Source organism: Camelus bactrianus, chromosome 9 (genome assembly GCF_048773025.1).
Source record: "Camelus bactrianus isolate YW-2024 breed Bactrian camel chromosome 9, ASM4877302v1, whole genome shotgun sequence".
Classification (NCBI taxonomy): domain Eukaryota; kingdom Metazoa; phylum Chordata; class Mammalia; order Artiodactyla; family Camelidae; genus Camelus; species Camelus bactrianus.
In genome coordinates, this window is record NC_133547.1 from 17,196,547 (window position 1) to 17,214,257 (window position 17,711).

The following is a 17,711-nucleotide window of genomic DNA, read 5'->3' on the forward strand; positions in this document are numbered from 1 at the left end:
CAAGAAAATCCAAAAACTTGAAACACTCTCTGTTGGTGAGGCTGTGGGCAAACAGGCACAGTGTCTTAGATTCCTGGTGGGACACCAGGATGATATGGCTCCTATGGACAGGTACCTGGCAACATATTTCAACATCATCATTTGACCCAGAAATCCTTCTCCCAGGAAATCTACCCAAGAGATGGATCACCACAAATGCAAAATAACACAGTGGGAACAACAGTACACTCACACGGAAAAAAATAACAAAGCTGGATATTACCTCACATCATTAACTTCAATGGATCATGGAAAACTAAATGTAAAAACCAAATGTACAAAACACAAGGATAACAAAGATTTCCTAGACTGGACACAAAATCGTAACAGAAAAAAGTTGATGAATCGAATTTAATCAAACTTAGAAACTTTTGCCCTTACAAATATACCAGTAAGAAAATGAAAGGCAAGCCACAGACTGGGAGAAAATTTACTCATGATACATACACCTGACAAATGGCTTGTATCCAGAACATATTTTTAAAAACTCTCAAAACTTCTAATAACAAAAAACAATTTAAAAAAATGGCAAAATATAGACTAGTAGGAATTCTACAAAAGAAAAAACACAAACTGCTAATAAGCACATGAAAACAGGCGAAACATCATAAGCAATCAGGAAAATGATTTTCAATCCAGAAGTCAATCTCTGCTAACGCACCGAGAACATAACAGGGCAGAACACTCGAGAGGCATCTCAGGCATACACAAACCAACACACCTTCTCCTTAAGAAGTAAACTGAAGCTGTGCTCTAGCTGAACAAGTAAACCGAGAAAGATGATGGCACGGGACTGGGCGCACAGGCTGCAACCCCAGAGAGCAGTGAAGAGTTACATGGGAACAAGCGCTAAGAGGGAGACAGAACAACATCATGTACCAGAGAGATTCGGAAAAAATCTGAGTACCCAAGTCACCCATAACATTTGAAGAAATAAATAAAATAAGGGTAGGGAAAAATGTTTATGTTCTTAACGCCGCAAAGGCAAAGGTGGCATTTAAACAAATGGAGCAAAAACTCCAACGGGGGCTGAACTGTGCACGTCCCACTCTAGAGGGAGAACAATTAGCACATGCAATGCAAGTCAACATTACTTCAAAGGAGAAGCACTTAGGAGGAAGGGCTGGGGGAAGGCTGGGATGGGACTGGTCTGAGCTCCAGAAGACTTTGCCTGCTGGAGGAAGTGTCTGCACACTGCCGACTGCTGCTTCCTGCACTGACCAGACAGGTCAGATCGTGCAGGTTATAAACCAGCTGTCTGCACCTGACAGAAGAAAGATGTACTGAGAAAAAGGGACAATTTTAGAGATACAGTAGCACAGACACTGCTGCTTCCAGCCAAGACAAAGTCACAGGGACTGAACTTAAACCCTTTCAAATTGAAACAAGTATGAAACCAGACGAAACATATAAAACAGTGCTTTTCAGATCCTAGGTATCACACAGTGCAGGACAGTGGTCTCTAAGAGGGGGGAAAATGAGATGAGTACTATGATTGTCCGGGCTTACTGTGTAGACAGAGCTTCCAGGATGCAGGGACGGGGGGGGGCCCAGATGGAGCCTGGCAGTCTTCCTGAATCAAGGACTCAGACATGACAGTCCGAAAAGGCCAAGGTGGCCTGAGTACAAGAGAGGACAGAGCAGCAAGGAGAGCGAGCCGTGACAGTTCCCAGGGTCACTCAGTCCACCCTCTACTGAAGGAGCCAGCACACTACTTCCATAAAGGGTCAGACAGGAGGCACTCACTGCAGGCTTCGTGGGCAGGATGCTCTCTGCTAAACTACTCAACTGTGCCACTGCAGCACGAGCACAGCCACAGACAGCACATAGATGAACCGGCACGGGTGTGCTCAGGAAGACTTTATTTGTGGACACTGAAATCTGAAACTCCATGTAATTTTCAAATGTCACAAACTATTCTCATTCTTTAGATTTAGACCATTGAGAAATGGACAAACCATTTTTAGCCTATGGATTGTACAGAAACAGGTGACAGGCCAGATTTAGCCCTTAGGTTGCAATGTACTGACTCCTACTCTAAGATAATAAAAGCCCTGATTTTTAGCTGGGTACGCAGCAGTCCAAAAGAAGGATGTCTCCCCGACCGACCTTCCTCCCCACTGACATGGCCACATGAGAAAGCTCTGGTCGAAGAAATGAGAGCAGAAGCACTGTGTGTAACCGCTGGGTCTTGTCTCCCTTTCCTCTTCCTTCCAACTGGCTGGACTGGAGACAAAGTGATAGATCATCGTGGACACGAGTGTAGCAGCAAAACCCGAAGGAAGCAGGGTCAACAAGACAGAAAGAGCCGGACCCCAAAGACCTTCCTGTGCTTGTAGGACACACTGGGGAATTAAACTTCTCTGTTGTTTCAAAAAGGGACTGGGGAGGGAGAGGGGGAAAGAGAGGGAGAACTGACTCATCAAAACTGGTAATGTATTGTGGGATTTATTACACGCAGAATTAAAACACGTGGCAACAACAGAACAAAGGTGGGCAGGGAGAGAGGAGATGGAGGTACACAGCGTAAAGCTCTCATACTCCCCAGGAAGTGCCCCGAGAGCACTCAAAGGCAGAATGTATTGGGTTAACATATATACTACAAACCCTAAGGCAACCACTAAAAGTACAACATAAAAAGGTTTTGCTTATAAGCCAACAAATGATGTAAAATAGAAGTGCAAAAGGTACTTAATCTAAAAGAAGTCAGAAAAATCAGCAAAGGGAACAAAGAACAGATGGGACAAATAGAAAACTAATAGTAAAATGGTACTTTTAAACCCAACCACATCAATATATTACATTAAATATAAATTACAGAGATTAACAGGTTGGATAAAAAACGCAAGACCCAGCTTATATGCTGCCCACAAGAAACCTCCCTGAACTATAAAGAGACAAAAAGGTTAAAAGTAAAAGGATGGAGGGGGAGGATATCACTCAGTGGTGGGTATCATTCAGAGTGCATGAAGGACATGCTGGGTTCAATCCCCAGTACCTCCATTAAAAAAAAAGAGAAAGAAATTTTTTAGAAATGCCTTTAAAAAAAAGTAAAAGGGCAGAAAAATACACACAATGCTAACATTAATCAAGAAATCTGGGGTGGCTACATTAATATCAGACAAAGAAGACTTCAGATCAAAGAATATTAACTGAGATAAAAGGGTCATTTAATAATGACACAGATCAATTCATCAAGAGTACAAAAAATTCTAAACTTCTGTGTACCTACGTAACAGCTTCAAAATATACAGAGTAAAAACTGATAGAACTGAAATAAAACAATTGTACAGTGGGAAATCTCAACACCTGTCTCTTAGTAGTTGATAGACTAATTACCAAAAAAAAAAAAAGAAATCAACAAAGCGAAGAGCTGCACCACACTAGCAACATGACCTAACTGACATTTACAGAACATCCTATGCAACAACAGCACAATACACAGTCTTCTCAAGTACACACAGAACCTTTTCCAAGGGACCATGTTCTGGGTCATAATACAAGTCTCAATACATTTTAAAAGGTTCAAGTCATACAGATACAAGATACCAAATTGAGAATCTGGAACAACTTAAGGAGCCAATAAAAATAGACAACATAGGTAGAAAAAAGAAAAGTGATTAGAATCACCAAGAAGAAATAAATGCTATATAGTCTTATATTTACCAATTTTACATATTAAAACTCAATTTAACTTCCAGTGTCTATTCCAGCAGGTAAGGAGGCTGGAAGTCACCACTTCATCCTAACACCAAGGAGAAAGCTAATCAAACTGAAAATTACCACCTCTTCTTAGATCTGACATAATAATGAGGTCACAGCAAACCACTTCCCCTACATTTAGAGAGACAGACGGTGGGGGAAGACGGTGAATCACAACTGATGTGAGCAGGAGTCTCCATGGGAACCAGCAGTGGAGCAGGAAAATCTCAACTATAATTGACTGACTGCTGGAGGCTCAGTGTGGAAAAGTAAGTTAACAATTTCAGGGGCCCTGTATACTTTGAGTGAATTTTATCTACTGCAATTCTACCAGGTTCTCACAATAAAGAGCATAAAGATCCCCTTGGGGCTTCCGGTTAGGGGAAGGGAAAGTTAACCACTTTGAAATGTGCCAGAGCATTCTGTTCTTTACAAGGCTCGCCCTCAGGAGAAACTAACCAGAGCCTAAACTTACTATTGGGGTTTCATCAGAAAATAACCACCTTGGGGTAAGGGAAATACCCAAATCTACCTACCTCCTTCAGCCATCCTGTTCTTCCTAAGGCAGTAGAGGTGGAGGACTAGAGGTCCCAGCCCAGGGCGCAGGCTTGCGAAGACAGAGAACTAATCAGAGCACCACAGGGAGCTTCCCCACCCTCTACACCTTACCACCATGTCACTAAGGCCTATCTACTGGAGTTCCTTTCACCCAGTGTATCATGTCTGGCTTTAAAGAAAAAAAGGCAGACTGAAAAGCAAAAAACAAAAAAAAAACAAAAAAAACCAAAACAGGATAGTCTGAAGAGACAGGGCAAGAATCAGAACCAGAGTCAGACTTACTGTATAACCCAGGAATCCCGCTCCTGGGCTTATATCCAGAAGGAACCCTACTTCAGGATGACACCTGCACCCCAGTGTTCATAGCAGCACTATTTACAATAGCCAAAACATGGTAACAGCCTAAATGTCCATCAACAGGTGACTGGATAAAGAAGATGTGGTATATTTATACAATGGAATACTATTCAGCCATAAAAACTGACAACGTAATGCCATTTGCAGCAACATGGATGCTCCTGGAGAATGTTATTCTAAGTGAAGTAAGCCAGAAAGAGAAAGAGAAATACCATATGAGGTCACTCATATGTGGAATCTAAAAAACAAAAACAAAAAAACAAAGCATAAATACAAAACAGAAACAGACTCATAGACATAGAATACAAACTTGTGGTTGCCAAGGGGGCGGAGGGTGGGAAGGGATAGACAGGATTTCAAAATTGTAGAAGAGATTAACAAGATTATACTGTAAAGCACAGGAAAATATACACAAGATCTTATGGTAGCTCACAGAGAAAAAAATGTGACAATGAATATATATATGTTCATGTATAACTGAAAAATTGTGCTCTACACTGGAATTTGTCACAACATTGTAAAATGATTATAAACCAATAAAAAATGTTTAAAAAAAAAAAGAACCAGAGTGATATATGGCAGGGATGTTGGAATTACCACACCAGAAATTTAATACAACTATGATTAATATGCTAAGGGCTCTATTAAAAAAAGCAGACAATATGCAAGAACAGATGGGTAAAATAAGCAAGACATGGAAATTCTAAGAAAGAATCAAGAAAAAAATGCTAGAGACCAAAAATACTAATGGAAATGAAGAATGCCTTTGATGGGCTTATTAGCAGACTGGACTCATCTGTGGAAAGAATCTTAAGCCTGAGGATGTGCCCATTAGAGAAGGAATAACTGAAGGTAAATTAAAACTTTAAAACTTTTTCTTTTTTTAAATAGATGTAACAGACAACAGTTTGTTCAAAATAACAGTGACAATGTATTTACTTATACTCATGCATGCTTGCACATAAGTCAAACAAATGACAACAGTGATACAAGGGACAGGAGGGAGGAATTATGAACACGTCATTATTATAAGAGATTAGCACTACCTGTGAAGTGGTACAGTGTTACTTGAAAGTGGACTTGGCGTGGTTGTAAATGTATATTGCAAAATTTAAGGCAACCATTTAAAACAGTGAAAAAAGAAGTATAGCTAATATGCTAAGAAAGAAAATGGAATCATAAAAAATGCTTAATTAAAGCTACAAATGGCAAAAAGTCAGAAGACAAAATAGGAACAAAAAACAAGGGCAATGAATAGAAAACAATAACCAGTATGGCAGATATTAATCCAACTAAATCAACAATCACTTTAACTAGTAATGGTCTAAATAAATCAACTAAAAGACTGAGATTGTCAGAGGGGATCAAAAAAGAAAACTCAACTATAAGAAATCTACTTTAAAGACACATACAGATTAAGTGAATGGAGAAAAGATACACTATGCTACTAACGCTAATCAAAGAAAGCTAAAGTATAAAATTTGTATGGAAACACAAAACACCCTGAATAGCCAAGACAATCTTGGGAAAGAACAGGGCTGAAAGTATCACCCTCCCTGACCTGACTGTACTACAAAGCTACAGTAATCAAAACAGTGTGCACTGGCACAGAAACAGACACATAGATCAAGGGAACAGGACAGAGCACCTAGAAAGAAACCCCCACACATAGGGTCAATTAATCTATCACAAAGGAGGCAAAATATACAACGGAGAAAAAAGATAGTTTCTTCAATACGTGGTGCTGGGGAACCTGGACAGCTACCTATAAAAGACTGAAATTAGAACATTCTCTAACATCATGTACAAAAATAAACTGTAAATGGATTAAAGTCCTAAACGTAAGACCAGAAATCATAAAATTCCTAAAGGAAACATGGCTCACTCTTTGACATAAATCGTGGCAATATTTTTTGGATCTGTCTCCTAACGCAAAGGGAACGAAAGCAAAAAATAAGCAAATGGGACCTAATTAAACTTAAAAAGTTTTTGCACAGCAAAGGTAACCACCAACAGAACAAAGAGGAACTACTGAATGAGAGAAAGTATTTGCAAATGACATGACTAGTAAGGGATTAAAACAATATAAACTCAACATTAAAAAAAACAAACAAGCCAATTAAACAATGGGCATAGGACCAGGATAGACTTCTCAAAAAGAGACATCTAGATGGCCAGCAGGCACATGAAAAGATTAGCAACATTGCTAATCATCAGAGAAATGCAAATCAAAACCACACTTAAGTATCACTTCACACCCATCAGAACGGCTATCATCAAAAAGACCACAAATAGCAAATGGCGAGGATGTGGAGAAAAGGGAACCCTCATACACTGTTGGTGGGAATGTAAATTGGTGCAGCCACTGTGGAAAACAGTATGGAGGTTCCCCAAAAAACTAAAAATAGAACTACCACAGGAGTCAGCAATTCCACTCCTGGGTATATACCCAAAGAAAACAAAAACACTAATTCTAAAAGATATGTGCATCCCAATATTCATAGCAGCATTATATACAATAGCCAAGATACAGAAGCAATGTAAGTGTCCATCAGCAGATGAATGAATAAAGAAGATGTATATACATGTATATATATATATGTGTGTGTGTGTGTGTGAGTATATATAAATACATATCTATATGTGTGTGTGTATACACACACACACACACACACAAATGGAACACTATTTGGCCATAAAAATAAAATTTTATGTGCTCACTTTGGCAGCACATATACTAAAACTGGAACGATACAGAGATTAGCATGGCCCCGTGCAAGGATGACACGTAAATTCGTGAAGCGTTGAAAAAAAGTGAAAATTGCCATTTACAATACCGTGGATGAACCTGGAGGATATTACACTTAGTGAAATAAGTCAGACAATGGAAGACAAATACTGTATGCTATCCCTTATATGTGGAATCTAAAAAAGAAAACAAACTAGTGAATATAACAAAAAAGAAACAGACTCGCAGATATAGAGAACCAACTAGTGGTTACTAGTGGGGAGAGGGAGGGGGAAGATTAAGAGGTACAAACTACTATGTATAAAATAAACAAGCTACATAGATTATCTATATTGTAGAGCACAGGGAATATAGCCAATATTTTACAATAACTATAAACAGACTATAACCTTTAAAAATTGTGAGTCACTACACTGCACACCTAAAACTTGTATATTGTAAATCAACTGTATCTCTATGAAAAAAAATTTATAGCTTAAAAAAAGTTGAAGTAGCTATATTAATTTCACACAGAGCAGACTTCAGAACAAGGAAAATTATGAAGGACAGAGGCATTCAATAACAATAAAGGAGCAATTCTACATGAAGATGTAATAGTCCTTAATATGTATGTGCTTAACAAGAGAGCATCAAGATACCTGAGGCAAGAAGTTGTAGAATTTCTAGGAGAAATAGATGAGCCCTTTATTATAGTTGGGAGTCGTCAATACCATTCTATCAAAAATGAACAGATTCAGCAGGAAGAAAATCAGTAAGGATACAGCCAAATTCAAGAGCATCACCAATCCACTGGACATACATGCTGTCTACAGACTACTTCATCCTACAGCAGAATATACCTTCTTTTCAAGCTCAAATGGAACCTACACCAAGACAGACCACATTTTGGGCCATAAAACACACCTAAACAAACTTGAAAGAACAGAAACTACACAATGGCTCTCATACCACGATGGAATGAAACCAACTTAGTAACAAAAAGACAGCTGGAAAATCCCAAAGTATTTGAAGATTAAACAACATACTTCTAAATAATACATGGGTCAAGAAGAAATCTCAAGAGAAATTTTAAAATATTTTTAACTAAATGAGAACAAAAATACAACTTATCAAAATTTGGGGGATGCTGCAAAAGCAGTACTTAAAGGGCAACTGATAGCATTAAGTGTTTTTATCAGAAAAGAAGAAAAATCTAAAATTAGTAATATAAGCTTCCACTTCAGGAAACTAGAGTAATCTAAAGTAAGCAAGAAAAAAAGGAAACAACAAAAATCAGAGCGAAAATCAACGAAACTGAAAACAGGAAATCAGTTGAGCACGTTCTACAAGAGAACTGGTGCACAAGGTTCAACAGCGTCGAGGTCAGTGAGGTCAGGGACGACTGGCGGCTGCTGCAGGCGGAGGGGACTGAAGGGGCACGATGAGACATGCTGAGCTGCGTCTGCCTGCCGCTGTCCCTCCTTTATTAGTGGGACAATTGGCAAAATTTGAGCCGTGTCTGAGGGTTAGATGCTCCCATGCATCCATGTTAATTTTGAGTCTGACAGCTGTATTGTGCACATTTCTGAGAACACCCTTGTTTCTAGGAAAAACACACTCAAGTAGTGGGGAGAGATGGGGCATTCCAGGCAAATGGTTTAGGAAAAAAGTTTTTTTGTTATGTTCGCCAACTTTTCTGGAAGTTTGTGACTATTCTAAAATAAAAATTTTATTGAGAAAATAGAAGTAAACTCCAGGAAAACAGAGGCTTTGATTCTGTTTCTGATGAATCCCTAGAACAGTGCCCAACACTGAGCAGATGCTTCCTGAGTACCTGATGACTAACGGTGTGTGGACTAGGGGCACACGAGCTAGTCAGGACGGGGTCTAGAATGGACAAGCCAAGAAATAGTGAATAATCATAATTATTTTAAGATTTAAAGATGACTGCCAAAACAAACAGCTAAGAAAACAGGTTCACCTCTAGGGAGTAGCCTGGGTTAAGAAGAGGCTGAACAAGAGAAAATTATTTTTCATTACAGCCTTTCTGTAGTATTCAATTGTTTAACCAAATATTTAAAAAGCACTACACTTTGATACAGCAACTTCAAAGCACCAAAAATTTATAAAAATATAGTTGAAATAGCTTCTCACAAAATTAACGAAAAAAGGATATCTTTGCTCAAATATGTAACATCTAGTAATTCTGCTTCTTACGTGATAATCCCGTCACATCTCACACATTAGTTTTCTTTTGTTTACCACCAACCTTTTCCTTTTCAAAGATACGCACAGCTCATTCCATCACTGATTGTCATAAAGAAAAGTAGGAAACAATGACTGCCCAGCAACTTGGAGCTACTTAAAATAATGATGACAGATTCCAAACACTAGAAAGCTGTGCAGTGATTAAACACGACGTAAATGCATGGCATTTTTCCTGCTCCAATGGAAACGGAAGAGATACAAGTGGAAATAACACATTCCCATCAATAATGGGAAGTCCTATCTGGGACCCCTACAGGAGGTGCATCAGAACACGGGTGGGGGCCCCACACGTGCCCCAGGAAGTCTCTGACCTGGAAAGATGTTCAGCCATGTATTACATGAAAAACATCACACAGAGGTATGTATAGTAGGATCTCATTTTTGTAAAACAGAAATTATATACACACCCTCACATCTAGAAAGCTCTGGGGAAAAAAAAAAGACTTAAAATTCTAACAAGTATGTGTACTAAAGATGACAGGCTTTTAAAATTCTGATTATCTGTATTTTTCTATGATAAACAATATTACCAAAGTAATTAAACAATTTAAAGTACAGGGAATATTTTAGCTAACTAAAGCTTTACTTTCTTGCTAGGTTCCAGTCTTTTTTTCCGATGGCTGTTTCAGCAGTCAGTTGTGGTTCTGTTGAGGTCCCGAGAAGAGATGAGCTCGTGGTCCTACTACTCTGCCACCTTGACTGGAAATCCTAGCATTAGAGGTTACTTGTGGTTTACTCTGGGTATATGTGAAGTATTATATCCCCAGGTATACACACATTCAATGTAGGAGTGAATCCTGGGGAACCACCACAGAGGGTGAGCCAAGTATCAAAGTGGCTGGTACATTTCACCCCTGCCAACAATTCCAAGTCATTAAATAACCTGGAGATATGGAATTAAAGACTGAGTATTTCTAACTTCATAAATGCCTCTTTCTTATTTTTGTGCATCCTACTGCTTAAAGTAAAAATCAATCATAAATCCATATGCATATTCTGAGAACAAATAATAATCACTGGCCTACGGCTGGGCTGAAATAAATCAGTCCTACCCATGAAAAAGTGCCTGATATGTTCTTTACATTGTGGTAAAAGCCTGAGGACCGCAACACAAATTATGTTTGTCAGCATCTACATCATAAATTGGTGCCACCAAATTAACGGAAAAATAGAGAATTATCCCAGTCCTTCTAATCAGTCCTCATAATGTTTAGGCAGTGAAGAGTGTCCTTTTACGTGGCCTATGAAGTGAAGCAAGAGAACAGAACTCACCCAGGAGACCAGCAGTTGGCCTGAGGTCACCAACACCGTTGGGCCACGGATGCTGGAGAGACTTCGCCAGCAAAGTTAAATCATGTGAATCTGAGAGAGAGAATACATTTCAGGATCAGTGCATGAAATAAAACCCAAAATACAGCTGAGAGCTTGCTGGTACGCCTCTGCTCTCATTTAGGCTGTAAGGTACAGGATACCTAACTCGGGGCAGGGGAGCAACACGAGGGCACTAAAGAAGAGTGGATGGAGAGCGATTTAAAGCTGTTCCGTGACTGACTCTTCTCATATTTTCATGCTAATAAATGGCTCTTTTAAACACCAAGCAAACAAAAGTTTGTTTTCATAGTATCTTTTGATTATGAATATATGGACTCTTGAAAATATAACTCCATGTTAGTAAGAAATTCACAATAGTTTATCTTCTCTTCTCGTAAAAACAGACAGAGGCAGCTCTTTTAGAATCTCAAAACTTGTCACAAACTCATTAGGATTAAAAGTAAAATATTAAATTCATAGCCCAAGTCTCTGCCTCCATAAAAGGAAAAGTTTGTACAACAATTCGTATCCATTCACTAAGATTTCCCATAAATAAGGCGGTTTAAAGGCAACATACACTGATGAGAATCCACTCACTTTCCATCCCTTGAGAATCTTTTCTTTGCAAAAACATTGGCCAGAGAGTAAGTGCTGGATTGAGTTTATTGGAAAAGGATGCTGACTTCATATTCAATCTTGGTTTCTCTAGAGCGTCAAGGTTTTTATTTTCCATAGGTGATATGTAATATGCGAAGTTCTTTGCAACCAGATCATCATTAACACAAACCTGTGTAATTTTAAACATTTCATGAATAAGGCAAACATAGAGAAGTGACTATTAAGAAAATATTCCAAACTTAACCCCGAATTTCAATCTTCATAAAAATTATTTTATAGAACATAATCTGACAGAAATTGATCTCTTGACTTCTGCTCCAGTAATGGTGAACCAGAGCCCTTTGTCCAACCTTCCTGATAAGAAAAACAGTAAGAAACTGTATGAAATCAAAGAAAACATCTTCTTGAAAGCACTAAAGAGCTAATATGACTTTGCCAGACAAAGACCTGGGGGGAGGGTGAAGAGAAAACAATCATGAAAGGAAAAACTGATAAATTAGACTTTACCAAAATTTTAAATTTCTGCTTTTCAAAAGATACTATTAAGGGCAATCACAGAAAGGGAGAAAATATTTTCAAATAGTATCTCTGAATGGACATGTATCCAGAATAAACAAAGAATTCTCAAAACTCAATAAAAAGAAAACAAAATCAATTTTTAAATGGGCAAAAAATAGTAATGAAAACAGTATGGTATTGGCATAAAAACAGATTTATAGATCAACTGAATAGAATAGGGAGTCCAGAAATAAACCCACCCATATATGGTCAATTAAATTCTGAAAAACGAGCCAAGAATATATGGGGAAAGGACAATTACTGCAATAAATGGTGCTGGGAAAACTGGACAGCCATATGCAAAAGAATGAAACTGGAACACTTTCTTTCATCATACGTACACAGAAAGAAACACAAAAATAAACACAAAGTGGATTAAAAACTTGAATATAAGATCTGAAACTATAAAGTTCCTGGAAGAAAACACAGGTAGCAAGCTCCTTGACATTGGTCTTGGAGATGATTTGTCGGCTTTGACACCAAAAGCCAAAGGCAACAAAAGCAAAAATAAAGCAGCAGCACTCCATCAAACCAAAAAGCTTCTGCAGAGCAAAGGCAAGCACCAACAAAATGAGACGATTCTGATTAAGAGAAAATGTGTGTATCATGTATCTGATCTGATAAGGGATTAATATCCAAAATATACAATGAACTCATACAACTCAATAGCAAAAAACAAAAACAAAAGCAAACTCCCTAAATAGTCCAATTAAAAAATGGGCTGAGGATCTGAGGATCTGAATAGACATTTTTCCAAAGAAGACATTCCGATAACCAACAGGTAACATGGAAAGATGCTCTAATCCACAAAAATGTATCACTTCACATCCGTTACAATGGCTACTGTTAAAAAGGCAAGATACACCAAGTGTTGGCAAGGATGCAGAGAAAAAGGAACCCTCATGCAATGTTGGTGGGAACGTAAATTGGTGCAGCCACTATGGAAAACAGTATAGAGGGCTCCTCTAGAAATTAAAAATAGCGCCACTACATGATCCAGCAATTCCACCTCTATGTATTTATCTGAAGAAAATAAAAACATTAACTTGAGCTTTTCAGGGCAGCGACGGGTCTGTGGAGCTGCCCCAGGAGCTGAAGCTGTCATGTCCCCTCTACTTCAGCTTCCCACTGCACACAATAAAGGCCGTTTGTACCACAAAACAAAACAAAACAAAACAAACACTAACTTGGAAAGATATATGCATCCCCATGTTCACTCCAACATTATTTACAACAGCCAAGATATAGAAACAATCTAAGCATCGATTGGTGGATGAAAGGATAAAGAAAATTAAGATGCATATACACACATACAATGGTATATTACTTGACCACAAAAAATAATAAAATCTTTCCATTTGTGACAACATGTATTGACCTTAAGGACATTATGCTAAGTGAAGGAAATCAGAGAAAGACAAATGCCATATAATTTCCACTTATATATGGAATTTTAAAAAAAAACCCAACCAAGCTCATAGATACAGAGAACAAACTGATGGTCGCTAGAGGCAGGGTAGGGGGCAATGTGTGGGGAAGGTGGTGAGATGGGTGAAGGCAGTCAAAAGGTAAAAAATTCCAATATAAAACAAGTAAGTCATGGGCATATAATGCACAGCATGGTGACGATGGCTAGTTATACCGTACTGCACATTAATTTGCAAGTTGCTAAGAGTAAATATTAAAAGTTCTCATGACACAAAAAAATTTGTAATTATGTGTGGTGATGGATGTTAACTAGACTCACTGTGGCGGTCATTTTGTAATATGTATATACAAATATTAAATAATTGCACTTCACGCTTGAAATCAGTATGTTGTAAGCCAAACTTCAAAACAACAGTAATGAAAAAAATGGGTAGAAGATCCGAATACTTCATCAAAGACATACGGACGGCAAATAGCACATGAAAGATACTCAACGCTGTAAGCCATTAGGGAAATGCAAATTTAAACCGCAGTGAGACAGCACTACACCCCAGTGAGAATGACCACACAAGCATTGAGGATGCGGAGGAACTGGAACTCTCATTGTTGGTGGGACTGTACAACGGTCAACCACTTTTGAAAACAAGTCGGTAGTCTCTTAATACCTACAATAAGACCCAAAAGTGTGACTCCAAAGTATTTACCCAAGAAAAATGAAAGCTCAGGTCCAAAGGAAGACTTGTACATGAATGTTCATAGCAGTTGCATTCATAGCTGCCCCAACGGCTACAACTCAAATGGCCATCAACAAGTGAATAAACACACTGTAGTATATCCAGACTACTGACAATAATAGGAGCAACATGGGTGCAACTTAGAATAATTCTGAGGGGAAAAAAACCAGGCAAAAAATAAAAGCAAACACCCTAGGACACATCCTTGTGCTTCCTTTGGAACTTCTGGCCCCATTTTTTTTTCCTGGCAATTATGACCTCATGTATTCACTAGGAGTTCTCTCTGCTAAGCATGCCTTCTGTACTTCACCGCCTTGAAGTAAGAGCAAGCTGTCATCCACAGACAGCCATGTACGCAGAGACAGACCGACCTGTGAAAAGCAGGAAGAAGCAGGTCAGCAGAGAACTTGTTTAAAAGATGTTTCACAAGATGCGTCCAATAGCCAACATTTTGGCATTTTTACCAAGTTGTAAAATAAGCAATGAAAGGTCATAGGGGAAATCAACAAGGTTGTGGGGGATCCCCAAATGCAATACAAAGAGTAACAAACGAACCCGATTACAAATGAACAACATAATGACACCGAACGGGGTAGGGAAGAGAAGAACTAGTCTACGTAACTTTGCATCTAGGGCTGCATGATGCAATACGGCTAAAGACAAATTTCTTTTTCACAGGAATGTGAGTTAGCAATTCGGAAATTACCCTCTGTGAATACTAGGATTAATCACTTAAGCATACTGTAAACCAGGTTTCTTACTGTCAGAGACAGGTATTAAGAATGAGGAGAAGGGAGGGCTAGCATGAACTCTGTGGCCCTGGACTGAAATTAGAGGTACCAGAGCTCTTAATATACATACAGAAGAACAGATCTAGGCATGCATGCAGACGTGTGTGCACGGGGTAGTGTACACACATGCATTTCCTGTCTGTCTGCTGGGAGGGCCTGTAATCGATGACACCCCAACAGTAATGAGCACACCCAGGGCCCTGATCTTGGTATCTGAATACCATTCTTCAATAAAAGGAACCAGTTCTTGGAGAAGTAGCTGACTCCAGGGCTGAGGCTGGAAAATGACAAAATTAGCCTGGAGCATCTTGTGGTACCAGAAAGTAGGGAGTTTTCAACAACGACGGGGCACACTGAAAGGACACACGAGCCACTCTAATATCCAAATCTGCAACAATCTGAGCAAGAAAATAATGACAATAATGGATTGTATCTCCCAGAGTAAAATAAATATTCGAGTCTATATGAAGATAAATTACCAAATCAATCAATAAACGAGGAAGAAGCATCAGTTCTTCCTCGTAGAATTCCAATTAAAAATGTAGGAGGCATGACAGAAACGGGCCAACACCACAGAAGTATGTTTTGCAGACAAGCATCACTGATGCACATCTGCACAGTCTCAAAGGATCTCCCCGTATGATACTTAATAATTTCAGAAATGAAGAAACAGTAACTCTGTTGAGGAACAAATCTAGCAGACACCAGCTTAACCAGGTGATCAGGTTTAACATGACTACGAATCAGCATGGGGAACCCGAGCCATGATGTGTGAGAAGGGCAGAGTACCACTCCCGGAGCGTTCCTGCTAAAGTGCTCAACACCTCAAGCTAATCAGATAAGGCCAAACTGAGCAGCAGTCCACAGATAACTGGCTGGTACTCTTCAGAAGTGTCAGGGTCTTAAAAGACGAGGAAAGACAGGAGCTGTCACAGATTGGAGGAGACTTGACAATCAGATGCAACGTGGGATCTGGGATCAGATCCAAGAACAAAGGGAGGTAATTAGTGAGAAAGGTGGCAAAATTCAAATAAGACCTGTAGATTTTTTAAAACAGTATTTTAGCAGTGTTAATTTTCTGGTTTTAATCATTGTACTGCTTGTCTGTACAGTTAACATTAGGGGAACCCAGATAAAGCACATGCGAAAATCTCTGTACTATTCTGGCATCTCTTTCATAAATGTAAATTGCTCCAAAATAAAGTTGTAAAATAAATCCATGGTTCAGATGCCCTCCGTGGGCCCCAAGCAGGCCTGGATCTGCATCTCCACCCACCTCCACACAAGGTACAGAGCTGCACCCTCTTGCCACTCTTCATAAAGGGCAGCCAGCCAACAGTGAACAGGCAATAACTGGGGTGGGGTCGGGGAGGAGGGCTGTGAGGCCCACTTTCTTTCTAACCTATGTTATCTGAATTCTTCACAATGAGCTCGTATTACATACAATGAAAAACTTCTGGGGGAAAAAAGCAGGGAACTAAAACCGCACCAAATGTGTGTACTCAAAATTATGTCCTCTTATAAGAAAGTAACTTTTCATACTCAGCACTACAGGAATAATTTCTTGTTTTTTACTAAATAGAAGAGTGTCTAAATAACATACTAAAGGAATTTTTTTTCAGTAATTAAAAGAAGAAAAACAGTCCTGGCTAACTTCTGATCTAAGCCAGACCTTGAAAGATTAAGAAAATTTCTATACTACGTGAATGACACCGTTTCCCTTGGTGTTTACTGTTTTATTAAAAAATGTTTAATAATGATAAAGCATTTTTAAAAATACAATTCTTTCACTTACCTTTTCATTTTTTATAGTTACATAGAGGTAAACCTCAAAAGTATCTTCTTCCACAGCACACAATTTGGCTTCCACCTGGGTAGCTGCTGAACAGCATAAATGAAAACATAAATTAGCTGATATTAAAAGTACACTGGATGTGAAGTGACTATACGTCAATAAAAAAAAAGTACACTTGAAACAACTACAACCATTTCTCACCCATTAATCTCTGCTACGCACTTTCGATTACCAGCGCCACAACGTTCCCCCTGCAAAAGGGGCCTGGCGTGGGTGAAGGCTCTCCGGCACGGTCAGTCACGTGGCCCCCCACGTGCAACCCCCCCACAGCATCCTCCTCTCCTACCACCCTGTGACACCATCTCCAGCACAGTTCCTGGCCCTCTCTTCTCTTCCAGTGACCCACCAGAGTCCATGCCACCATGGACTTAATCACCCAAAGAGCATCTCCACGTACAGGTACCAACAGGCGCTCTGCCCGGTCCTCTACAGACATACTTCACCGCACTCTGACCACAACCCTGGAGGTAGTGCCCGTGTCACCTTACAGGTGAGAAGCCAGGCTCAGAGAAGGCAACACAGAGCGGCAGGGCAGGTAGTGCAACCGGGGCACTCTGCCTCCCAAACCTGAGTCTCCCAGGCCCCAAACTCCAAAACCCGAGGCTCTCTCGACCTCCCATTTCTCCCAGGTGCAATGCATCTGGCAGCAGAGGAGAGGGGCCAGGAGGTGTCAGGCAGCACTCCTCAGAACAGCCCCAGTGGTCAGCACAGTTATCTGGCTCAGACTCCAGTGGTTAGGACAGATGCCATAAATCAGAGCGTTT

The 17,711-nt window shown here is 39.5% G+C and overlaps 1 protein-coding gene and 1 non-coding gene across 2 annotated transcripts in view; one reads left to right on the forward strand and one right to left on the reverse strand.

Moving 5' to 3' along the window:
* Positions 1 to 17,711, reverse strand: part of TDRD12 (tudor domain containing 12) — a 70,679-nt gene that overhangs the window by 36,979 nt on the left and 15,989 nt on the right. Inside the window, exons 6-8 of the mRNA XM_074370862.1 lie at positions 16,888 to 16,973; positions 11,561 to 11,750; positions 10,925 to 11,014 (exon numbers count right to left, since the gene is read on the reverse strand). Of these exons, the coding sequence (XP_074226963.1) occupies positions 10,925 to 11,014; positions 11,561 to 11,750; positions 16,888 to 16,973 (366 nt within the window). The remainder of the gene's footprint in view (positions 1 to 10,924; positions 11,015 to 11,560; positions 11,751 to 16,887; positions 16,974 to 17,711) is intronic.
* LOC123615380 (U6 spliceosomal RNA) lies at positions 7,370 to 7,472 on the forward strand. The gene has a single exon (XR_006722957.1). It is a non-coding gene; the product is annotated as a U6 spliceosomal RNA (small nuclear RNA).